Source organism: Oncorhynchus kisutch, linkage group LG17, assembly GCF_002021735.2.
Source record: "Oncorhynchus kisutch isolate 150728-3 linkage group LG17, Okis_V2, whole genome shotgun sequence".
Classification (NCBI taxonomy): Eukaryota; Metazoa; Chordata; class Actinopteri; order Salmoniformes; family Salmonidae; genus Oncorhynchus; species Oncorhynchus kisutch.
This window is the reverse complement of record NC_034190.2, coordinates 80,844,626-80,871,100: the sequence shown is the minus strand read 5'-3', so window position 1 is coordinate 80,871,100 and position 26,475 is coordinate 80,844,626. Positions and strand designations below refer to the sequence as shown.

The 26,475-nt window shown below is 41.5% G+C and overlaps 1 protein-coding gene across 1 annotated transcript in view; it reads right to left on the bottom strand.

Annotated features, from left to right (window-relative positions):
• Window positions 1–785: 785 nt before the first annotated feature.
• slc16a4 (solute carrier family 16 member 4) overlaps window positions 786–26,475 on the bottom strand; it is an 89,327-nt gene continuing 63,637 nt past the window's right edge. Inside the window, exons 8-10 of the mRNA XM_031794757.1 lie at window positions 18,670–18,881; window positions 12,644–12,737; window positions 786–7,435 (exon numbers count right to left, since the gene is read on the bottom strand). Coding sequence (XP_031650617.1) covers window positions 7,209–7,435; window positions 12,644–12,737; window positions 18,670–18,881 — 533 coding nt within the window. The 3' untranslated portion in view covers window positions 786–7,208. The remainder of the gene's footprint in view (window positions 7,436–12,643; window positions 12,738–18,669; window positions 18,882–26,475) is intronic.

Here is a 26,475-nt window from a genome sequence, read left to right as displayed (position 1 = left end):
TATTGTACTAGGAGATGACCACCACGGTAATATCACTCACTAGCGTCTGACAGTGTTTCCAGTTAAGTTTTAGATCAAAACAGATGTGACAACGGATTGCCCCAAGGCTGAGATGGTAAGTTCCGGATAAAGACACATCGCATATCAATAAGGCAGATCGACGGTTGCTGGCAACAAAATGGCTCTTGGTGAAGACCCCAGACCATCACCTGCCGTTGTTCCCTTGTGCAAGGCGCTGCACTGTGACTGAACTTGTGCCTTGCTTACGTGTCTGTCTGGGAGGGATCTGAATGTCAGAAGATTCATTTATGTTTCTCACAAAATGGATAACAAAATATCTATTCTGTTCTAGTGGATTTCTCTGTCACCTATAGAGTATCGTCGCTTCTAGAGGATATACTGAACTCTGGAACATCCAAGACACTGTCAGACACCTCAGAATGTAAGTACTATCTATTCATACAATATGTTACTCTATATAATGGCATCTATACTATTACAAACTCAGTGCAGTTGAAATGAACAATCCACATTCTGTTCACCTCTTTACTTCTCATAACATTTTCCAAATATATTTTTGTGTTTGCAGTTTGAAGCGATTTAATTTGCTTACGAGATGATTTGTTTAAATTTGACTCATCATATCTGGTCTGATATACATAGTTTTTTTGTATTGTGCATTCTCTTAATAAAAAGTGATTTTGGTGCAATTTCTTTGTGTGTGTGAGAGTGATTTTCTCCAGGTGTCTGAATAGGAGCAAAAATGACCCTAACAAACCTCACCATCCATGTCACATGTCACTTTATTGCAATAGTAAACTGTTATGAATATGATTGGTTAAGCATGTTCTCTAGTATGCAAAATGTCAAGTCATCATCTTGTCTGACAAGATATGATTGCAATCTGAATACAACATCAAATACATTTCTAGGTGTTACCAATATACATTTAAGAACTTGACTTAAGGGTTGCTTTTGTTCTTGTTTTCTTGAAAAACAATTGTTGGGACAAAATACATTTTTCAGGATATTGCTTAAACCATGGTTTCTTTATAATACACCCCACTGGGTTCAGACAGTAAATAATATAATAAACACACCTACTTTTAAAGCATCAAAATGTCCTTTTTACACACGATTTAACATTAACATTCAGTGGGCCCACAATCACTTCTTGGAAATCACACTGGATGTGAACAAACAGTTAAGTCCCAAATGGCACTCCATTCCCTATATAGGAGCACTACGTTTAACCAGAACCTATAAGGGCTCTGGTTAAAAGTGCATTATATAAAGAACAGGGTGGCATTTCGGACTTACAACACTGAGCTCTCTTGGCATCCATTTTAGGAGCGAACAGAGCTGCTGCATGTGCATCACGGTTGGTCAATGGGAGAATGTGTTAAAACAATACAAAGAGCTGTGCAGGCAGGACGCTGATGAGCTTTGTGAGAGTGAGCTGAGGGGGAAAGAGAGATTTGGTACTAGTTAATGATGCAGTGTTCTTTCAGTTGAAGCTTTTTAGCGCCACTAGAGGGCGGTAGAAAACAACCGTGAAATGTTGCATCACTTAATTTTGAACCAAACTGGTCAGTGCTCCTCAAACTTTTTTTTGTACCAAGGACCGGGGACTGGTCAGCAGTATCTCACGAACCGGCACATGTCCACTGGTTGAAAAATACTGAACTATGTACATGCAGTATACAGTACTTAGGAACATTTAGTGAATAATGGGAAATCATTATGGTAACTGTCAAACAATTTGATCTAATATTGCGCTAGTATTAAACATGTTGAGCTAATATTACTTGTTTTGAGCTAGTATTACTAGTATTCAACATGTTGAGCTAGTATTACTAGTATTCAACATGTTGAGCTAGTATTACTAGTATTCATCATGCTGAGATAGTGTTACTAGTATTCAACATGTTGAACTAGTATTACTAGTATTTAACATGTTGAGCTAGTATTACTAGTACTAAACATGTTGAGCTAGTATTACTAGTATTAAACATGCTGAGCTAGTATTACTAGTATTAAACATGTTGAGCTAGTATTCAACATGTTGAACTAGTATTACTAGTATTAAACATGTTGAACTAGTATTAAACATGTTGAGCTAGTATTACTGGTATTAAACATGTTGAGCTAGTATTAAACATGTTGAACTAGTATTACTAGTATTAAACATGCTGAGCTAGTATTACTAGTATTAAACATGTTGAGCTAGTATTCAACATGTTGAACTAGTATTACTAGTATTAAACATGTTGAACTAGTATTCAACAATTTGAGCTAGTATTACTAGTATTAAACATGTTGAGCTAGTATTACTAGTATTAAACATGTTGAACTAGTATTACTAGTATTAAACATGCTGAGCTAGTATTCAACATGTTGAACTAGTATTACTAGTATTAAACATGTTGAGCTAGTATTACTAGTATTCAACATGCTGAGCTAGTATTACTGGTATTAAACATACTGAGCTAGTATTACTAGTATTAAACATGCTGAGCTAGTATTAAACATGTTGAGCTAGTATTACTAGTATTCAACATGCTGAGCTAGTATTACTGGTATTAAACATGTTGAGCTAGTATTACTGGTATTAAACATGTTGAGCTAGTATTACTAGTATTCAACATGCTGAGCTAGTATTACTAGTATTAAACATGTTGAGCTAGTATTACTAGTATTAAACATGTTGAGCTAGTATTACTAGTATTAAACATGTTGAGCTAGTATTAAACATGTTGAGCTAGTATTAAACATGTTGAGCTAGTATTACTAGTATTCAACATGCTGAGCTAGTATTCAACATGTTGAGCTAGTATTACTAGTATTAAACATGCTGAGCTAGTATTACTAGTATTAAACATGTTGAGCTAGTATTACTAGTATTAAACAGGTTGAGCTAGTATTACTAGTATTCAACATGTTGAACTAGTATTACTAGTATTAAACAGGTTGAGCTAGTATTAAACATGTTGAGCTAGTATTCAACATGTTGAACTAGTATTACTAGTATTAAACATGTTGAGCTAGTATTACTAGTATTCAACATGCTGAGCTAGTATTACTGGTATTAAACATACTGAGCTAGTATTACTAGTATTAAACATGCTGAGCTAGTATTACTGGTATTAAACATACTGAGCTAGTATTACTAGTATTAAACATGTTGAGCTAGTATTAAACATGTTGAGCTAGTATTACTAGTATTCAACATGCTGAGCTAGTATTACTGGTATTAAACATACTGAGCTAGTATTACTAGTATTCAACATGCTGAGCTAGTATTACTAGTATTAAACATGTTGAGCTAGTATTCAACACGTTGAGCTAGTATTACTAGTATTAAACATGTTGAGCTAGTATTACTAGTATTAAACATGTTGAGCTAGTATTACTGGTATTAAACATGTTGAGCTAGTATTACTAGTTGAGGTTGAGATAGTATTCAACACGTTAAGCTAGTATTAAACATGCTGAGCTAGTATTCAACAGGTTGAGCTAGTATTCAACAGGTTGAGCTAATATTGAGCTAGCTAGTACTGCATTACTACGTTTGAACCTAAGTGTTTCTGAGAGAGTTTGAGGTGTAGATTATGGATGTGTCTTTGGCTCACAGTATACAGAAGGGTTAGTAAACATACTGTTGTAATAAAGGCAAATAGTGGTGATAAACAGTGAACCAGTAGACTGACAAAACATTGAAAAAAAATGACAACATAAAAAACAAAAACACCCGATAGACTAGACTCCCATATATAATGTCATTATACATTGATTGCATTGTCATTCTGTCTGCCTGGAGTTGTGACACTGAAGTAGCCTACAACAGCATTTCATTTCCTCATTTTACCAGTTCTGCTACAGTACATTGGGGTAGTAACATCTAAAGAATATATATTATCTGGGCTATAATAAGTCAATAGCCTGAGTGCCAATCTGTTTGTTCTCTATTGCCAATTCCTTGTCCCTCCATTATTGTCAATACAGCACAAGCAGACTGGCACGCAGGCTAAGCAAATAAAGTGTCTGTAAAAGCACTTGGTCAGTAGTTTACACAGTAAAGCAGCACCAACCCAATGTACCCTGCCCACCGAGTACATACGAAGTAAAGCCAGGTATTTTCATCCAATTTCATTTACCTACATGTATGTAGCTTGGTACTTGCCAACGTCTATGGTGTGGTTGGCACGCCAAACAGGCAAGACAGCACAAACCGATCTGGGGCCAGGCTAACCTAAATTAGGGTCTGTGTACAAAGTCATCGCCCCTCAGTTGTATACCGTACATACTAAAATCCCACTGGGCAAAAACTGGTTGAATCAACGTTGTTTCCACAACATTTCAATCCAGTATGTGTTATTTCATAGTTTTGATGTCTTCACTATTATTCTACAATGTAGAAAATAGTAAAAAAAATTAAGAAAAACCCTTGAATGAGTAGGTGTGTCCAAACTTTTGACTGGTACAGTATACCATACGGTATATACACTGAGTGGACAAACATTAGGAACACCTTCCTAATACGGAGTTGCACCTCCCCCTTTTGCCCTCAGAACAGCCTCAATTCTTCAGGGCATGGACTCTACAAGGTGTCAAAAGCATTTCACAGGGTTGCTGGCCCATGTTGACGCCAATGCTTCCCACAGTGTGAAGTTGGCTGGATGTCCTTTGGGTGGTGGACCATTCGCAATACCAGTGGAGGCTGCTGACGGGAGGACGGCTCATAATAATGTCTGGAACGGAGAAAATGGAATGGCATCAAACCATGTGTTTGATGTATTTGATACCATTCCACTGATTCCACTCCAGCCATTACCACGAACCAGTCCTCCCCAATTAAGGTGCCACCAACCTCCTGTGCTTGACACACATGGGACAGTGTTGAGTGTGAAAAACTCAGCAGCGTTGTAGTTCTTGACATAAACCGGTGCGCCTGGCACCTACTACCATACACCGTTCAAAGGCACTTCAATATGTTGTCTTTCCCATTTACCCTCTGAATGGCACACATACACAATCCATGACTCAAGGCTTAAAAATCCTTTCTTAACATGTCTCCTCCCCTTCACCTACACTGATTAAAATGGATTTAACAAGTGACATCAGTAAGGGATCATAGCTTTCACCTGGATTCACCTGGTCGGTCTATGTCATGAAAAGAGCAAGTGTTGATCATGTTTTGTACTCTCAGTGTAATCTACAGTATATGGTATATAATCTATATGGTATGTAACCTATACCATAAACAAACAACAATCTCAAAATGCCTCAAAATGCTAAATGTTTCCGTGTACAGGTATAAATATAGAGGTATACCGAGACATTTGTTGAATAGGACTGCGTGCTATATTCCCTATTCAGTGCACTACTTTTGACTGGAGCCTTATGGGAGCCCTATGGAAGCTGTATGGGAGCCCTATGGGAACTGTATGAGATCTATATGGGAGCCTTTTGGGAGCTGTATGGGAGCCTTATGGGAGCCCTATGAGATCTATATGGGAGCCCTATGGAAGCTGTATGGGAGCCCTATGGGAACTGTATGAGATCTATATGGGAGCCTTTTGGGAGCTGTATGGGAGCCCTATGGGAGCCCTATGGAAGCTGTATGGGAGCCCTATGGGAACTGTATGAGATCTATATGGGAGCCTTATGGGAGCCCTATGAGATCTATATGGGAGCCCTATGGAAGCTGTATGGGAGCCCTATGGGAGCCCTATGGAAGCTGTATGTGAGGTGTATGGGAGCTCTATGGAAGCTGTAGGGGAGCCCTATGGAAGCTGTATGGGAGACCTATGGGAGCTGTATGGGAGACCTATGGAAGCTGTAGGGGAGCCCTATGGGAGCCCTAGGGGAGCCCTATGGGAGCTTTGCTTAAAAGTATTAAACTATATAGGGAATATGGTACCAATTGGGACGCATCCCAAGACTCCTCCATGGTGTACTTCATATTCATGGTGTACTTCATATTCATGGTGTACTTCATATTCGTGGTGTACTTCATATTCATGGTGTACTTCATATTCATGGTGTACTTCATATTCATGGTGTACTTCATATTCGTGGTGTACTTCATATTCGTGGTGTACTTCATATTCATGGTGTACTTCATATTCGTGGTGTACTTCATATTCATGGTGTACTTCATATTCATGGTGTACTGTATGACACACAGGGGTGTGTGGTTTCTGATTCATATGGATGTGATTGTAGAGACTACAGTGACTGTTTTGTGTCAGGTTGTTGCCTTGTTCAATTCCTCCTCATACCGAAAGAAAAGTGTTCCAGCCACATTAGTCGACACTACAATGAGATTTGTGTCGCAGACGTCAGGTGATTCCATGAGAACATGAAGGATAACATATATGGCCTAGCAGAATAAGTGGAAATTTGGTTTATTTTCAAAGTTACAACAAAAAAAACAGGATTATCTGTTTTCTGTCTCACTTTATGGACTGAATGAACGTCTTCACAACCAATCCACAACCATTATTAGACTATTCATATAGCTGTGGTCATCATCTCCTCAGTCCGTCAGTCAGCTAGCCAGTCAGCCTGTTAGCAAACCATCCAGACAGTCAGCCATTCAGTCAGTCTGTTAGCCAGCCAGTCAGCCAGTCAGTCAGTTGGGTATTCCTTGGCTTTCTCCAAAGGGGCACGGTCATTTCAGCCCATCCAAAAGCTGGGTAACTTAGGTCCAACTGGCACAGTCGGCACATGGAGGTCCAACTGGCACAGTCGGCACATGGAGGTCCATGCTTGTTTTATTAAGGAGAGTGAGAGAAAGGGTGGAAGCAGCCAACTCAGCCCTTCTTCCCTCTTACACTGTTCTGTGTGGCTCAGTTAATAAGAGCAATGGCTCTAGCACAGGTCGCGGGTTCGATTGCAGCTAGGATCCCAAATACTAAAAATGTCTGTACTCACTGTACTATAAGTCACTTTGGATAATCGTCAAGCGTCTAGCATTTATTAAGAGCAGGAAGCCAACCCTGCCCTCCCTCCATCTAGATAGCCTTGATTCCAGGCGTGATGAAGTAGAGTTGGGGAGTCCGATAATGTCCCAGCTAGATCAAAACGTTCTAAGGACCGTAGTGATTGTTAAGGCATGGTGATTGCCCTATGGTTATTTTTGCATACAATATTCTCAGAACATTCCAAGGAACCAAATGTGAAAGCTGTGGTGAAACCACCATCTAGACAACGCCGTTGTTGTTCTTCAAGACAGGGAGCTCTGGTTCGGGGCAGAAGCAACCGTTGGTTTTCCAGCTGGTGTCTGCGTTCCGGGCCTCGCGTCTCTTCCTCCTGCTCTGCCACCTTCTCGCCACGGGCTCCAGGAAGAGAGACAAAGAGGACAGCAGGTAACACCCCCCCGCCAGGTAGAAGGAGCAGTCGTAGGTCTGGGTGTAGTCATACAGGAAACCTAGAGGATGGAAGACAAAGGGAAGCCAAAAAGGGGAGACAGTCAAGTCATTCAATGCTAAGAGAGAGAAACGGACATCTCCCCCCCTGAAACGGACATCTCCCCCCTGAAACGGACATCTCCCACCCTGAAACGGACATCTCCCCCCCTGAAACGGACATCTCCCACCCTGAAATGGACATCTCCCCCCTGAAACGGACATCTCCCACCCTGAAACGGACATCTCCCCCCTGAAACGGACATCTCCCCCCCTGAAACGGTCATCTCCCCCCTGAAACGGACATCTCCCCCCCTGAAACGGACATCTCCCCCCCTGAAACGGACATCTCCCCCCCTGAAACGGACATCTCCCCCCTGAAACGGACATCTCCCACCCTGAAACGGACATCTCCCCCCCTGAAACGGACATCTCCCACCCTGAAATGGACATCTCCCCCCTGAAACGGACATCTCCCACCCTGAAACGGACATCTCCCCCCTGAAACGGACATCTCCCCCCCTGAAACGGTCATCTCCCCCCTGAAACGGACATCTCTCCCCCTGAAACGGACATCTCCCCCCCTGAAACGGACATCTCCCCCCTGAAATGGACATCTCCCCCCCTGAAATGGACATCTCCCCCCTGAAACGGACATCTCCCCCCCTGAAACGGACATCTCCCCCCCTGAAACGGACATCTCCCCCCCTGAAACGGACATCTCCCCCCCTGAAACGGACATCTCCCCCCCTGAAACGGACATCTCCCCCCTGAAACGGACATCTCCCCCCTGAAACGGACATCTCCCCCCTGAAACGGACATCTCCCCCCCTGAAACGGACATCTCCCCCCCTGAAACGGACATCTCCCCCCCTGAAACGGACATCTCCCCCCCTGAAACGGACATCTCCCACCCTGAAACGGACATCTCCCACCCTGAAACGGACATCTCCCCCCTGAAACGGACATCTCCCCCCTGAAACGGACATCTCCCCCCTGAAACGGACATCTCCCCCCCTGAAACGGACACCTCCCACCCTGAAACGGACATCTCCCCCCTGAAACGGACATCTCCCACCCTGAAACGGACATCTCCCACCCTGAAACGGACATCTCCCCCCTGAAACGGTCATCTCCCCCCTGAAACGGTCATCTCCCACCCTGAAACGGACATCTCCCCCCCTGAAACGGACATCTCCCCCCCTGAAACGGACATCTCCCCCCCTGAAACGGACATCTCCCCCCTGAAACGAACATCTCCCCCCCTGAAAACACAAATGACAGAAGACACCACCACAAAAAGAAACCATTAATAACGTCATTGAAAGAACTGAAAGAAACGGACATCCCCGACACCACACATTATGACAGGAGACACCACTGCAAAGGGAGGAGACCGTTAGCAATGCCATTCAGGCTAATAAAGTCACTTGTTGACTCAATGAGAGAAGCAATGGATACACACTGTAGATATAGAATTACTGGCAATTTTAGATTCTATTTTTATTTTTTATGAAGACACACACACACACAGAAACCGAATCTGACACCACACGTTATAGTGACAAATGACACCACAGCAAAGGGAGACCGTTAGTAACGTCAATAGACTTCTCACTCACAATGTCAGAGTTAACTGTACTGAAAACTAACAATAACATCTGGTGTACATACTTACAGACAGAACATCATACAACTATGAGAATTGTCTGGCCTAGAACTGAAAAACAATCTGCACAAGGCTACTCTCTGGGTGGTATGCTAACACACAGCCTCTATAGCTAGCTGGTTGTGCAGGTGGGAGTCAGGGTGGTATGCTAACACAGCCTGTATAGCTAGCTGGTTGTGCAGGTGGGAGTCAGGGTGGAATGCTAACACACAGCCTCTATAGCTAGCTGGTTGTGCAGGTGGGAGTCAGGGTGGTATGCTAACACAGCCTGTATAGCTAGCTGGTTGTGCAGGTGGGAGTCAGGGTGGAATGCTAACACACAGCCTCTATAGCTAGCTGGTTATGCAGGTGGGAGTCAGGGTGGTATGCTAACAGACAGCCTGTATAGCTAGCTGGTTGTGGGGGGTCTGGGTGGAATACTAACCCACAGCCTGTATAGCTAGCTGGTTGTGGGGGGGGGGGGGGGGGGGGGGGGGGGGTCTGGGTGGAATACTAACACACAGCCTGTATAGCTAGCTGGTTGTGTGTGTGTGTGGGGGGGGGGGTGTCTGGGTGGAATACTAACACACAGCCTGTATAGTTAGCTGGTTGTGGGGGTTGGTGTCATGGTGGACTGCGATGAGTTAAGTTCATCCTGCAGGACTAGCAGCATGGACGATAAACATAGCAGCACGCCATTTCCTGACCCCAAACCCCGTAAAGGGTCACCAATAGTCACGTATTGACCCTGGAATGTAGATCCCCTCTCAGCTCTCAGGACGGCCTGACCAATAGGAAGACCCCCCCCCCCCCCCCCCCTATGTGTCAATAAGTTCAAGGGTACCTCTTCTACAGGTTTTGAAGTCAAAAGTCACTCGTAAGAGGAATGTAGCATTATTTTTTCTTGGAAATAGGCTTACATCAGTGTTCGTAGACACTTCCAAGATGGGAAAGTATTTACAAGATGTTTCAGTTTGTCATTTATATCTAGTAGACACCTGGAGAGTGTCATTTGGACTGGTTTATATTTATTTACACTAGGTGATAAAATACCAGTTTATCCAATGTAGATCCCCCTCTCAGCTCTCAAGACTCTACTACCCCTCTCTAATCCCCCTCTCTACAGTAGGTCATTGAGTTCAAGGGGGTTTAAGTTTTGACGGAAGGGGAATGCAGCTTTTCTTCCTGGAAATAGGCTTACATCGGTTCATAGACCACAGTTCCCAAGATGTGGAGGTGTTTACAACATGTGGAGGTGTTTACAACATGTGGAGGTGTTTACAATATGTAGAGGTTGTGATGCCGGTTGGAAACCCTTCAAAATGCTCTAAAACAACGTTGGAGGCGGCTTATGGTAGAGATATTAACATTCAATTATCTTGCAACAACTTTGGTGGACATTCCTGCAGTCAGCATGCCAATTGCACGCTCCTTCAAAACTTGAGACATCTGTGGCATTGTGTTGTGCGAGAAAACTGCACATTTAAGAGCGGCCTTTTATTGTCCAGAGGACAAGGTGCACCTATGTAAAGATCATGCTCTTTAATCAGCCTGGGTTCTTTTATATCAGCTAATGAAACATGGGACCAGCACTTTACATGTTGCGTTTATATTTTTGTTCAGTATAGTTTATGATTGATTTAATAATTTTTTACACCTGTTCTGTTGATTGAATAATTTCTTACACCTGTTCTGTTGATTTAATTATTTTTTACACCTGTTCTGTTGATTGAATATTTCTTTACACCTGTTCTGTTGATTGAATAATTTTTTACACCTGTTCTGTTGATTGAATATTTTTTTACACCAGTTCTGTTGATTGAATATTTTTTTACGCCTGTTCTGTTGATTGAATCATTTTGTACACCTGTTCTGTTGATTTAATATTTTTTTACACCTGTTCTGTTGATTGAATAATTTTTTACACCTGTTCTGTTGATTGAATAATTTTTTACACCAGTTCTGTTGATTGAATTATTTTTTACACCTGTTCTGTTGATTGAATAATTTTTTACACCTGTTCTGTTGATTTAATAATTTTTTACACCTGTTCTGTGGATTTAATAATTTTTTACACCTGTTCTGTTGATTTAATCATTTTTTACACCTGTTCTGTTGATTTAATTATTTTTTACACCTGTTCTGTTGATTGAATCATTTTTTACACCTGTTCTGTTGATTTAATTATTTTTTACACCCCTGTTCTGTTGATTGAATAATTTTTTACACCTGTTCTGTTGATTTAATTATTTTCTTACACCTGTTCTGTTGATTGAATATTTTTTTATACCTGTTCTGTTGATTGAATATTTTTTTACACCTGTTCTGTTGATTTAATATTTTTTTACACCTGTTCTGTTGATTTAATAATTTTTTACACCTGTTCTGTTGATGTAATAATTTTTTACACCTGTTCTGTTGATTGAATAATTTTTTACACCTGTTCTGTTGATTGAATAATTTTTACACCAGTTCTGTTGATTGAATAATTTTTTACACCAGTTCTGTTGATTGAATCATTTTTTACACCTGTTCTGTTGATGTAATAATTTTTTACACCTGTTCTGTTGATTTAATAATTTTTTACACCTGTTCTGTTGATTTAATAATTTTTTACACCTGTTCTGTTGATTGAATTATTTTTTTACACCTGTTCTGTTGATTGAATTATTTTTTACACCCCTGTTCTGTTGATTGAATAATTTTTTACACCTGTTCTGTTGATTGAATTATTTTTTTACACCAGTTCTGTTGATTGAATAATTTTCTACACCTGTTCTGTTGATTGAATAATTTTTTACACCTGTTCTGTTGATTTAATAATTTTTTACACCTGTTCTGTTGATTTAATAATTTTTTACACCTGTTCAAATCAAATCAAATCAAATTTATTTATATAGCCCTTCGTACATCAGCTGATATCTCAAAGTGCTGTACAGAAACCCAGCCTAAAACCCCAAACAGCAAGCAATGCAGGTGTAGAAGCACGGTGGCTAGGAAAAACTCCCTAGAAAGGCCAATACCTAGGAAGAAACCTAGAGAGGAACCAGGCTATGTGGGGTGGCCAGTCCTCTTCTGGCTGTGCCGGGTGGAGATTATAACAGAACATGGCCAAGATGTTCAATGTTCATAAATGACCAGCATGGTCGAATAATAATAAGGCAGAACAGTTGAAACTCTTTTTTTTTTACGTCTGGACTGGAACCAAATTATGAATGAACAGAACAGTTTTTCTAAGACTATGCTGGCCTAGAGGGTTGGATGCTTCTACACCTGCATTGCTAGCTGTTTGGGGTTTTAGGCTGGGTTTCTGTACAGCACATTGTGACATCAGCTGATGTAAGAAGGGCTTTATAAATACATTTGATTGATTGATAAAACGTGAGCATGCATTTTATTCCAATCAACCTCCAAAGAGCTAAACTATAGGTTATTTTTCACCTGGCTGTTTCTGTCTTCGAAACAAGAACACACACGCATGCACATACTTACACACACACACAATCATCTGTGTGTGTGCGTGCGTGTGTGAGTATATGCGTTTGAGTATGTGCATGTGTGCGTGTGTGTAAGATTCCCTCACCTGCGAGAGGAGGTCCTGTCAGACAGCCGAGGCCTACGAAGAACATAGAGAATCCCATGGAGTTGTTGAGTTTTTCTTGTCCTACCAGGTCCACCTGAGAAGGAAATGAACCCAGAAACATTAGTCCTGACTAACTAGTCAGTGTTACTAAACTAACTATGTAGGAACACAACATAGAACATGTACATCAAAACAGGCACACAAATTTGCATTATGAATCGAACATATATATATTTTTTTACTTGTATCTACACCACTTGACTTTTTCCACATTTTGTTGTGTTACTGCCTGAATTTAGACCCCCTGCGATATGCAACTTTTCAGGGAAGTCAGTAACCAATATACTCAGTCAGTTAGGAAAGCTAAGGTTAGCTTTTTCAAACAGAAATTTGCATCCTGTAGCACTAACTCCAAAAAGTTCTGGGACACTGTAAAGTCCGTGGAGAATAGGAACACCTCCTCCCAGCTGCCCACTGCACTGAGGTTAGGTAGCACCCCCCCAAAAAATACAAAATAAACCTACAACAGGGTAGCTCTCCAGGAACAGGGTAGGAGTAAAAACCTACAACAGGGTTGGAGTAAAAACCTACAACAGGGTAGCTCTCCAGGAACAGGGTTGGAGTAAAAACCTACAACAGGGTAGCTCTCCAGGAACAGGGTTGGAGTAAAAACCTACAACAGGGTAGCTCTCCAGGAACAGGGTTGGAGTAAAAACCTACAATAGGGTAGCTCTCCAGGAACAGGGTTGGAGAGCCCTGGTATGTGGTGTACTGTCACAGCGATAAGAAGAGTGGGTCCATGCATTTATAATTTAGCATTTATCCAGTGCGACTTACAGTAGTGAGTGCATACATTTTGAGACTGAACCACAAGGGATCATGTCACTGCTTGAGGTGAATACCCATGGTAACTAAACTCCTCCCACTACATCACTTAGTTAACACACACACACCTCGGACGCTATTATCGCAAACAACTTACAGTCCTCTAGTCTCAATATTTCCCATCATATATTACCTACAATCATCTATTAAATCACACAATATGACTAGAGGAATTAAAGACTAGAGGCATCAAAGACTAGAGATATAAAAAATTTGAGACATAAAAGACTAGAGGAATTAAAGACTAGAGGCATTAAAGACTAGAGACAGTAAAGACTAGAGGCATTAAAGACTAGAGACATTAAAGACTAGAGACATCAAAGACTAGAGACATTAAAGACTAGAGGCATTAAAGACTAGAGACAATAAAGACTAGAGACAATAAAGACTAAAGACATTAAAAATGAAAGACATTAAAGACAAGAGACATTAAAGACTAGAGACATTAAAGACTAGAGACATTAAAGACTAGAGACAATAAAGACTAGAGACATCAAAGACTAGAGACATTAAAGACTAGAGGCATTAAAGACTAGAGACAATAAAGACTAGAGCCATCAAAGACTAGAGACATTAAAGACTAGAGGCATTAAAGACTAGAGACATTAAAGACTAGAGACATTAAAGACTAGAGACATTAAAGACTAGAGACAATAAAGACTAGAGACATCTAAGACTAGAGACATTAAAGACTAGAGGCATTAAAGACTAGAGACATTAAAGACTAAAGACATTAAAGACTAAAGACATTAAAGACAAGAGACATAAAAGACTAGAGACATTAAAGACTAGAGACATTAAAGACTAGAGACAATAAAGACTAGAGACATCAAAGACTAGAGACATTAAAGACTAGAGGCATTAAAGACTAGAGACAATAAAGACTAGAGACATCAAAGACTAGAGACATCAAAGACTAGAGGCATTAAAGACTAGAGGAATCAAAGACTAGAGGGATCAAAGACTAGAGGGATCAAAGACTAGAGACAATAAAGACTAGATACATTAAAGACTAGAGACATTAAAGACTAGAGACATTAACGACTTGATACATCAAATACTAGAGACAATAAAGACTAGAGGAATTAAAGACTAGAGACATTAAAGACTAGAGGGATCAAAGACTAGATGGATCAAAGACTAGAGGGATCAAAGACTAGAGACAATAAAGACTAGATACATTAAAGACTAGAGACATTAAAGACTAGAGACATTAAAGACTAGAGACATTAAATACTTGATACATCAAAGACTAGAGGAATTAAAGACTAGAGGCATTAAAGACTAGAGACATTAAAGACTAGAGGAATCAAAGACTAGAGGGATCAAAGACTGGAGGGATCAAAGACTAGAGACAATAAAGACTAGATATATTAAAGACTAGAGACATTAAAGACTAGAGACATTAAATACTTGATACATCAAAGACTAGAGGGATCAAAGACTGGAGGGATCAAAGACTAGAGACAATAAAGACTAGATATATTAAAGACTAGAGACATTAAAGACTAGAGACATTAAATACTTGATACATCAAAGACTAGAGGAATTAAAGACTAGAGGCATTAAAGACTAGAGACATTAAAGACTTGATACATGAAAGACTAGAGGAATTAAAGACTAGAGACATTAAAGACTAGAGGCATTAAAGACTAGAGACATTAAAGACTAGAGACATTAAAGACTTGATACATGAAAGACTAGAGGAATTAAAGACTAGAGACATTAAAGACTAGAGGCATTAAAGACTAGAGACATTAAAGACTAGAGACATTAAAGACTTGATACATCAAAGACTAGAGGAATTAAAGACTAGAGACATTAAAGACTAGAGACATTAAAGACTAGAGACATTAAAAACTAGAGACATTAAAAACTAGAGGCATTAAAGACTAGAGACTGTCACGATCGTCGTAAAGATGAGACCAAGGCGCAGCATGAGTAGAGTTCCACATGTTTTTAATCAAACTGAAACTCAGAAAAACAAACAAGCACAAACTAAACGTGAAGCTATACGAATAGTGCAGACAGGCAACTAAACATGGAACAAGATCCCACAAACACCAAAAAGAAAATGGCTACCTAAATATGATCCCCAATCAGAGACAACGATAAACAGCTGTCTCTGATTGGGAACCATATCAGGCCAACATAGAATTACAAAAACCCCTAGACCTACAAAACCCTAGACATAAAAAAACCATAGACAATACAAAAACCCTAGACAATACAAAACTAACGTACCCACCCTAGTCACACCCTGACCTAACCAACATATAAAGAAAACAGATATATCTAAGGTCAGGGCGGGACAAAACCAGAGGAATCAAAGACTAGAGGCATCAAAGACTAGAGACATTAAAGACTAGAGGCATCAAAGACTAGAGACATCAAAGACTAGAGACATTAAAGACTAGAGACATTAAAGACTAGAGGCATCAAAGACTAGAGACATTAAAGACTAGAGACATTAAAGACTAGAGGAATCAAAGACTAGAGGCATCAAAGACTAGAGACATTAAAGACTAGAGACATTAAAGACTAAAGACATTAAAGACTAAAGACATTAAAGACTAGAGGCATTAAAGACTAGAGACATTAAAGACTAGAGACATTAAAGACTAGAGACATTAAAGACTAGAGACATTAAAGACTAAAGACAATAAAGACTAGAGACATCAAAGACTAGAGACATTAAAGACTAGAGACATTAAAGACTAGAGGCATTAAAGACTAGAGACAATAAAGACTAGAGACATCAAAGACTAGAGGCATTAAAGACTAGAGACAGTAAAGACTAGAGACAATAAAGACTAGAGACATCAAAGACTAGAGACATCAAAGACTAGAGACATTAAAGACTAGAGGCATTAAAGACTAGAGGCATTAAAGACTAGAGACATTAAAGACTAGAGACATTAAAGACTAGAGACATTAAAGACTAAAGACATTAAAGACTAAAGACATTCAGACAAGAGACATTAAAGACTAGAGACATTAAAAACTAGAGACATTAAAGACTAGAGGCATTAAAAACTAGAGACATTAAAGACTAGAGGCATTAAAGACTAGAGACAATAAAGACTAGAGACATCAAAGACTAGAGGCATTAAAGACTAGAGACAGTAAAGACTAGAGACAATAAAGACTAGAGACATCAAAGACTAGAGACATCAAAGACTAGAGACAGTAAAGACTAGAGGCATTAAAGACTAGAGGCATTAAAGACTAGAGGCATTAAAGACTAGAGACATTAAAGACTAAAGACATTAAAGACTAAAGACATTCAAGACAAGAGACATTAAAGACTAGAGACATTAAAAACTAGAGACATTAAAGACTAGAGGCATTAAAGACTAGAGACAATAAAGACTAGAGACATCAAAGACTAGAGGCATTAAAGACTAGAGACAGTAAAGACTAGAGACAATAAAGACTAGAGACATCAAAGACTAGAGACATCAAAGACTAGAGACATTAAAGACTAGAGGCATTAAAGACTAGAGGCATTAAAGACTAGAGACATTAAAGACTAGAGGAATCAAAGACTAGAGACATTAAAGACTAGAGACATTAAAAACTAGAGACATTAAAGACTAGAGGCATTAAAGACTAGAGACAATAAAGACTAGAGACATCAAAGACTAGAGGCATTAAAGACTAGAGACAGTAAAGACTAGAGACAATAAAGACTAGAGACATCAAAGACTAGAGACATCAAAGACTAGAGACATCAAAGACTAGAGACATCAAATACTAGATACATGAAAGACTAGAGGAATTAAAGACTAGAGGCATTAAAGACTAGAGACATTAAAGACTAAAGACATTAAAGACTAGAGACATTAAAGACTAGAGGCATTAAAGACTAGAGACATTAAAGACTAGAGGCATTAAAGACTAGAGACATCAAAGACTAGAGACAAAGACTAGAGACATTAAAGTGTCATGACTTCTATTCTGAACTGGTTTGAAGGACGTAGTTAAGAGGTACAAGAGCATGATGGCTGTTGGCTGACTTGTGTGTTTCATACCCTTGCTTTTTTTGCTTTGTCTGAGTGTGTTTGACTGGGAGTGAGGTGAGGTAACAGACCCCATCTACAGATGTCCTAGACTGGTATCAGTCCACACACACATTCTCCCTCTCATATCACTCCACATGTCCAAGGCCACACACACACACACACACACACACACACACACACACACACACACACACACACACACACACACACACACACACACACACACACACACACACACACACACACACACACACACACACACACACACACACACACACACACACACACACACACACACACACACACACACACACACACACACACAAACTCCGCTCAATGGCTGGATTGTGTGAAACGGCATAGATCAGCAAAACAGTGAACAGATCCTTCAAAGACCCTGTTCTGAATGGTTGGTCAGCTATTTTAAAAATACTTATCTCTATCAATAGATATCACTAGTGCTGCATTCTAATCAAAAAAACATTATTACCATGGAACAAATTTTACTAGCAATTTCTCTCAAGAAATCTCTCTCTTATCTCCCCTAAATGGTTATTTTAGGTATCTTCATTGATTGGTGAGTGGTATCTAAGTCACCTTGAAAGAAAATAAGAATTTGCACGCTTTTGCCAGTATCAAAAGCGTGCGGCAGGGTAGCCTAGTGGTTAGAGCATTGGACTAGTAACCGGAAGGTTGCAAGTTCAAACCCCCGAGCTGACAAGGTACAAATCTGTCGTTCTGCCCCTGAACAGACAATTAACCCACTGTTCCTAGGCCGTCATTGAAAATAAGAATTTGTTCTTAACTGACTTGCCTGGTTAAATAAAGGTTAAAAAATAAATAAAGTATGGCCTTGTCTCTCGGCTACTGATATGTAAACTCACACGTAGTCTGCAAGTCTACTTTTCTTAAAATGAATAAATCACCCTTTTTTTTCCTCCTTCCAATTATTGAATTGGAATTTCAGTTAACTTCCTGAATTGACTGATTGAAATTGTTCAACCAGATCCCAACCTAGGACCCGCAGTAGCCATGTAACCGCAGCAGAAGATGGCTTAATAGACAAAACACTGGTATATGTTCAGGCTTGTGCCTTGTGTGGTGTGTGATTCTTACCAGGACAGGCAGTAGCAGTGCCATGTAGCCGCCGCAGAAGATGGCAAAGAAGACAGCGTAAACCATCAGCAGGATGTAGGTGTTAGCCAGAGGGGCAAACAGGTTGACCACTCCACACAGGATCAGGTAGGCCTTGTGGTAGTGGTACTTATGGAACAGGTTCTTATCCGCTAGCCAACCAGAGCCTAGCTGGGCTATAGTCTCTGTGATACCTGGAGGGAGAAGGAGAAGGAGAAGGAGAAGGAGAAGGAGAAGGAGAAGGAGAAGGAGAAGGAGAAGGAGAAGGAGAAGGAGAAGGAGAAGGAGGAGAAGGAGAAGGAGAAGGAGAAGGAGGAGAGGATAGGTAAAAGGAGGGGGAGAAGAAGAGGGAGAAGGAGAGGGAAAAGAGGAGGTAGAGAGAGAAAGAAAGGGGAGGGAGAAGCAGAGCGGGAGAGGGGGAAGGAGAGGTGGGAGAAGAGAGAGAAGGAGAGAGAAGGAGAGGTGGGAGAGAGGGAGAGGCACAGACATAACAAGTCGCTTTAGCAAAATGCAGAGTTGGGGAAGCTACTCTGAAAATAGAGTTTACCAAGCTACCAAATACTTCTCACTGGAAGAAGTTATGCTACACCAAAGCTACCTTTAAGAAGCATATAGTTTACTGAGCTAAAGCTACTTTGAAAAAGTAGTTCACTACATCCAAACTACAGTGAACAAAAATATAAAACCAACATGCAACAATTTCAAAGATGTTACTTCCAGGTCATAGTTCAGGAAATCAGTCAATTGAAATAAATTCATTCATCATTAAGCTCCCGAGTGGCACAGCCATCTAAGGCACTGCATCTCAGTGCTAGAGGCGTCACTACAGACACCCTGGTTCGAATCCAGGCTGTATCACAACTGGCCGTGATTGGGAGTCCCATAGGGTGGCACACAATTGGCCCAGCGACGTTAGGGTTTGGGCTGGTGTAGGCTGGTGTCCTTGTAAATAAGAATTTGTTCTGACTTGCCTGATTAAATAAATAAATAATAATATATGGATTTCACATGACTGGCAATACAGATTTTTTTTATTTTACTAGGCAAGTCAGTTAAGAACATATTGTTATTTTCAATGACAGCCTAGGAACAGTGGGTTAACTGCCTGTTCAGGGGCAGAACGACAGATTTGTACCTTGTCAGCTCTGGGATTCGAGCTTGCAACCTTCCGGTTACTAGTCCAACACTCTAACCACTAGGCTACCCTGCATCTGTTGGACACAGATACTTAAAAAAAAGGTAGGGGCGTGGATTAGAACACCAGTCGGTATCTAGTGTGACACATCTCCTTCGCATAGAGTTGATCAGGCTGTTGATTGTGGACTGTGGAATGTTGTCCCACACCTCTTCAATGGCTGTGTGAAGTCGCTGGATATTAGCGGGAACTGGAACACGCTGTCGTACAAGTCGATCCAGAGCATCCCAAACATTCTCAATGGGTGACATGTCTGGTGAGTATGCAGGCCAAGACCTGGGACATTTTCAGCTTCCAGGAATTGTGTACAGATCCTTGCAACATGGGGCTGTGCGTTATCATGTTGAAACATGAGGTGATGGAGGCGGATGAATGGCACGACAATGGGCCTCAGGATCTCATCACTGTATCTTTGTGCATTCAAATTGCCATCGATAAAATGCAATAGTGTTCATTGTCCGTAGCTTATTCCTGCCTATACCATAACCCCATCGCCACCATGGGGCACTCTGTTCACAACGTTAACATCAGCAAACCGCTCGCCAAGAATGGAGCGCCCAATGGAACGCCAACAATGGAGCGCCCAATGGAACGCCAACAATGGAGCGCCCAATGGAACGCCAACAATGGAGCGCCCAATGGAACGGCAACAATGGAGCGCCCAATGGAACGCCAACAATGGAGCGCCCAATGGAACGCCAACAATGGAGCGCCCAATGGAACGCCAACAATGGAGCGCCCAATGGAACACCAAGAATGGAGCGCCCAATGCACACTGTTCCATACAAGCAAATAACGTGCCAGGTTTAGTAGAGAGAGAGGCCGTGTCCCTCCCTGCCTGTTGATGTACGCCACCACCGTCCTGTTGTCTATCAGACCCAATAACCTCAGGCACAAGTAAAAAAGGCACAGAGTGCACCAGCTAAAACCGTGCCAGACAGAGCCGCAATGTGAAACTCCTCTGTTGGGAAAAAAATGCATGATTCAGAACTGAGTCCAGAACGAGACCCAAAAAACTGAATTCGCCGAGCTGTAGTCAAACAACTGTTGTCATTCACTATGAACCCCAGTGAATGAATAAAGGGAATCTGCACTGCAGCATGGATCTCAATCTGTTCCCTCGACTCCACTACAACCAGCCAATCATCCAGCTAGGCCAACACTCTGATCCTCTGGCACCGCATCGGTGCCAAAGCCAACCATGGAGATGGGGAGGATGTATAGCACATGAATATACGCATCCTTCAGATATATGTGAACCAATCGCTGGGACATACCGACTGCAATAGCCGGCAAATTGTGAGCCTTTAAAACTTGCAACCTTGAGGTGCTTGTCCAGGATGGGACGCAACGTTCCATTGCTCTTGGGAACTAAGAAGTACCGGCTATACCAACCGCTCTGTACTTCTGACACAGAGACCACACGAATAGCCTGCTTTTAAAAGGTGAGAGGAAATCTCCTCTCTCAAGACAGGTGCTAGGACGTCGGGGACAAATGACAAAGATGCCACAAAAAGGAGGAGGATGCACAGCGAACTGCAGACTATAAAATCATCTCTGAATGTGCTACAGCAATGAAACCACTCTCTCCTGCTGCGTTACGTTAGGTTATATGGACTCCAGGCATACGCATTGTTAGTGGCTTGAGTTGATGGACAGTCGGAAGAGCGAATGAAATGGTAGGAGGGACATCCTGGCTTCAAGTGGTGTCAGAGTTCACATCCTGCTTCACACAGGCATAAGATAAATACTCCTGTATCCGTGAGAAATCAGAGCTACCGCTCATTGCAAGCCATTTCCATCTACGGTGTCCACAGATTGATTTAGAAGTGAAAATGTTGGTCGGAACCGGTACCAGAACCACACAGTTCCCCTAAACAGAGGACTTACATAACGCGAATGTCTAGCAACTCAAATATTGCGTGTTCAAATCTCATCACGGACAACTTTAGCATTTTAGCTACTTTGCAACTACTTAGCATGTTAGCTAACCCTTCCCATAAAGGCGTCCACATTATTCCCAGCCGAAACAGTTCTTCAATTCTTCAAAAGTGTTTTTACTCATTTAACGAGTAAAAACATAATTTTCATGTACATTTTTTTCACTTGAGAAATACTGCACCAAACATCTTAGTTAGATCTAAAATTGCACGACTAAGATCTCCTCAGTAAAAACTTCCAAATTAATTACAGGTATTTTGAGTTATCTTCGATTAAGTCAGACTATTTTGAGGAAATGTATACTGGCTACGGCATCTCAAAACGGACAAACAGCACTATTGACACTTTGTTTTCTTGTTTTTCAACCAAACGTTTTTTGGGGGCCACCCGTTTGTTTTGTCTCGCTGAGTTAAAATCAAATTTTACTTATCACATGCGCCGGATACAACTGGTGTAGACTTTACAGTGAAATGCTTGCTTACGAACCTTTCCCAACAATCTAGAGTTTAAAAATAATACTAAAGAATTCAATAAAATACACAAGAATAGAGCAAAATACAGGGAGTACCAGTACCAGATCAATGTGGAGCTATATACAGGGAGTACCAGTACCAGATCAATGTGGATCTATATACAGGGAGTACAAGTACCAGATCAATGTGGAGCTGTGTACAGAGTACCAGTACCAGATCAATGTGGAGCTATATACAGGGAGTACAAGTACCAGATCAATGTGGAGCTGTGTACAGAGAGTACCAGTACCAGATCAATGTGGATCTATATACAGGGAGTACAAGTACCAGATCAATGTGGAGCTGTGTACAGAGAGTACCAGTACCAGATCAATGTGGAGCTGTGTACAGAGAGTACCAGTACCAGATCAATGTGGAGCTATATACAGGGAGTACAAGTACCAGATCAATGTGGAGCTGTGTACAGAGAGTACCAGTACCAGATCAATGTGGAGCTGTGTACAGAGAGTACCAGTACCAGATCAATGTGGAGCTATATACAGGGAGTACCAGTACCAGATCAATGTGGAGCTATATACAGGGAGTACAAGTACCAGATCAATGTGGAGCTGTGTACAGAGAGTACCAGTACCAGATCAATGTGGAGCTATATACAGGGAGTACAAGTACCAGATCAATGTGGAGCTGTGTACAGAGAGTACCAGTACCAGATCAATGTGGATCTATATACAGGGAGTACAAGTACCAGATCAATGTGGAGCTGTGTACAGAGAGTACCAGTACCAGATCAATGTGGAGCTATTTCCCGGGAGTACCAGTACCAGATCAATGAGGAGTTATATACAGGGTGTACCAGTACCAGATCAATGTGGAGCTATATACAGGGAGTACCAGATCAATGTGGAGCTGTGTACAGAGAGTACCAGTACCAGATCAATGTGGAGCTATATACAGGGAGTACCAGATCAATGTGGAGCTATATACAGGGAGTAATGGATAGATAATAATTAGTAAAATAAAGAACAGAGTAGCAGCAGCAAATGATGAGTGTAAAGGTATGTGTGTGTGAGTGTACAGTTGAAGTTGAAAGTTTACATACACCTTAGCCAAATACATTTCAGTTAGGATCACCACTTTATTTTAAGAATGTGAAATGTCAAAATGATAGTTGAGAGAATGATTTATTTCAGCTTTTATTTCTTTCATCACATTCCCAGTGGGTCAGAAGTTTACATACACTCAATTAGTATTTGGTAGCATTGCCTTTAAATTGTTTAACTTGGGTCAAACGTCTCGGGTAGCCTTCCACAAGCTTCCCACAATAAATTGGGTGAATTTTGGCCCATTCCTCCTGACAGAGCTGGTGTAATTAAGTCAGGTTTGTAGGCCTCCTCACTCGTACAGGCTTTTCCAGTTCTGCCCACACATTTTCTAAAGGTGTGAGATCAGGGCTTTATGATGGCCACTCAATACATTGACTTTGTTGTCCTTAATCCATTTCATACTTTGGAAGTATGCTTGGGGGTCATTGTCCATTTGGAAGACCCATTTGCGACCAAGCTCCAACTTCCTGGCTGATGTCTTGAGATTTTTCTTCAATATATCCACATAATTTTCCACCCTCATGATGCCATCTATTTTGTGAAGCGCACCAATCCCTCCTGCAGCAAAGCAACCCCACAACATGATGCTGCCACCCATGTGCTTCACGGTTGGGATGGTGTTCTTCGGCTTGCAAGCCTTCCCCTTTATCCTTCAAACATAACGATGGTCATTATGGCCAAACAGTTATATTTTTTGTTTCATCAAACCAGAGGACATTTCTCAAAAAATTACGATATTTGTCCTCAAGTGCAGTTGCAAACCGAAGTCTGGCTTTTTTATGGCGGTTTTGGAGCAGTGGCTTCTTCCTGGCTGAGCGGCCTTTCAGGTTATGTCAATATAGGACTTGTTTTACTGTGGATACAGATACTTTTGTACCTGTATCCTCCAGCATCTTCACAAGGTCCTTTGCTGTTGTTCTGGGATTGATTTGGGGGTAGACGCTGTTGAGGAGCCTTTTGGTCCTAGATTTGGCGCTCCGGTACTGTTTGCCATGCGGTAGCAGAGAGAACAGTCTTTGACTTGGGTGACTGGAGTCTCTGACAATTTTATGGGCTTTCCTTTATGGGCTTTCCTCTCTGTTATATAAGTCCTGGATGGCCGGAAGCTTGGCCCCAGTGATGTACTAGGCCGTACGCACTACCCTCTGTAGCGCCTTGCGGTCAGATGTCGAGCAGTTGCCATGCCAGGCAGTGATGCAACAGGTCAGGATGCTCTCGATGGTGCAGCTGTAGAACTTTTTGAGGATCTGGGGAACCATGCCAAATCTTTTCAGTCTCCTGAGGGGAAAAGGTGTTGTCGTGCCCTCTTCATGACTGTCTTTGTATGTTTGGACCATGTTAGTGCATTGGTAATGTGGGCACCAAGGAACTTGAAACTCTCGACCCGCTCCACTAAAGCCCCGTTGATGTTAATGGGGACCTGTTCGGCCCGCTTTTTACTGTAGTCCACAATCAGCTCCTTTGTCTTGCTCACATTGAGGGAAAGGTTGCTCTCCTGGCACCACACTGCCAGTTCTCTGACCCCCTCCCTATAGGCCGTATTATTTTTTTGTCGGTGACCAGGCCTACCACTGTTGTATCATCAGCAAACTTAATGATGGTGTTGGAAGTCGTATTTGGTCACACAGTCGTCGGTGAACAGGGAGTACAGGATTGTACAAAGTAAACACCCCTGAGGGGCCCCAGTGTTAAGGATCAGCGTGGCAGATGTGTTGTTGCCTACTCTTACCACCTGGGGGCAGCCCAGCGGCTTTGTTGACCTTTTTTAAAAGGTTTTGTTCACATCGGCTACCGTGAACGTTACCACACAGTCATCCAGAACAGCTGGTGCTCTCGTGCATGCTTCAGTGTTGCTTGCCTTGAAGCGAGCATGAAAGACATTTAGCCCATCTGGTAGGCTCGCCTCACTGGGCAGTCTGAGTTTCCCTTTGAAGTCCGACGAGCGTCGGAGCCGGTGTAGAAGGATTCAATCTTAATCCTGCATTGACGCTTTGCTTGTTTAATGGGTTGTCTGAGGGCATAGCGGGATTTCTTATACGCATCCGGATTACTCTCCCACTCCTTGAAAGCGTAAGCTCTCGCTTTTAGCTCGATGCGGATGTTGCCTGTAATCCATGAAGAAAAGAATCAGGAGGATAGAATTATGGTCAGATTTGCCAAATGGAGGGTGGGGGAGAGTTTTGTATGCATCTCAATGTAAATGTGGTCTAGGATTTTCTTTCCTCTGGTAGCACATGTGACATGCTGGTAAAAATGTGTTAAAACTGATTTGTTTGCCTGCATTAAAGTCCCCGGCCACTAGGAGCGCCGCTTCTGTATGAGCATTTTCTTGTTTGCTTATGGCGGAATACAGCTCATTGACTGCGGTTTTAGTGCCAACCTCGCTCTGTGGTGGTATATAGACAGCTACAAAAAATGTTGATGAAAACTCTCGGGTAGATAGTGTGATCTACAGTTTATCATGAGGTACTCTACCTCAGGCAAGAAATACCTCAAGACCTTAATATTGACAAATAGACACACAACACCACCCCTCGTCTTACCAGACGTAGCTGTTCTGTCCTGCCAAAACACAGAGAATCTAGGCAGCTGAATATTATCCTTATCGTCGCTCAACCATGACTCTGTGAAACAAAATATATTTTTTAATGTCCTGTTAGGATATTCTCGAGCGGAGATTCCAGTTTATTTTCCAGTGATTGCACGTTGGCCAATAGAACGGATGATAGAAGCAGGTTACCCACTCCCTGACTAATTCTCACAAGACACCCCGATCTCCCTGTATTTCTGTCTTCTCTTCACGCAAATGACGGGGATTTGGGCCTGGTCTCGGAGGATCAGTATATCATTCACGTCGGACTCATTAAAGAAAACATCTTTGTTAAGTTTGAGTTTAGTAACCGCTTTTCTGATATCCATACGCTCTTTTCGGTCATAAGAGACGGTAGCAGCAACATTATGTACAAAATAAGTTACAAACAATGCAAAAAACCACACAAAATAGCTCAATTGGTTAAGAGCCCATAAAACGGTGCTATTATCCCCTCCGGCACCATTATTGTAGATGATTCTGTGC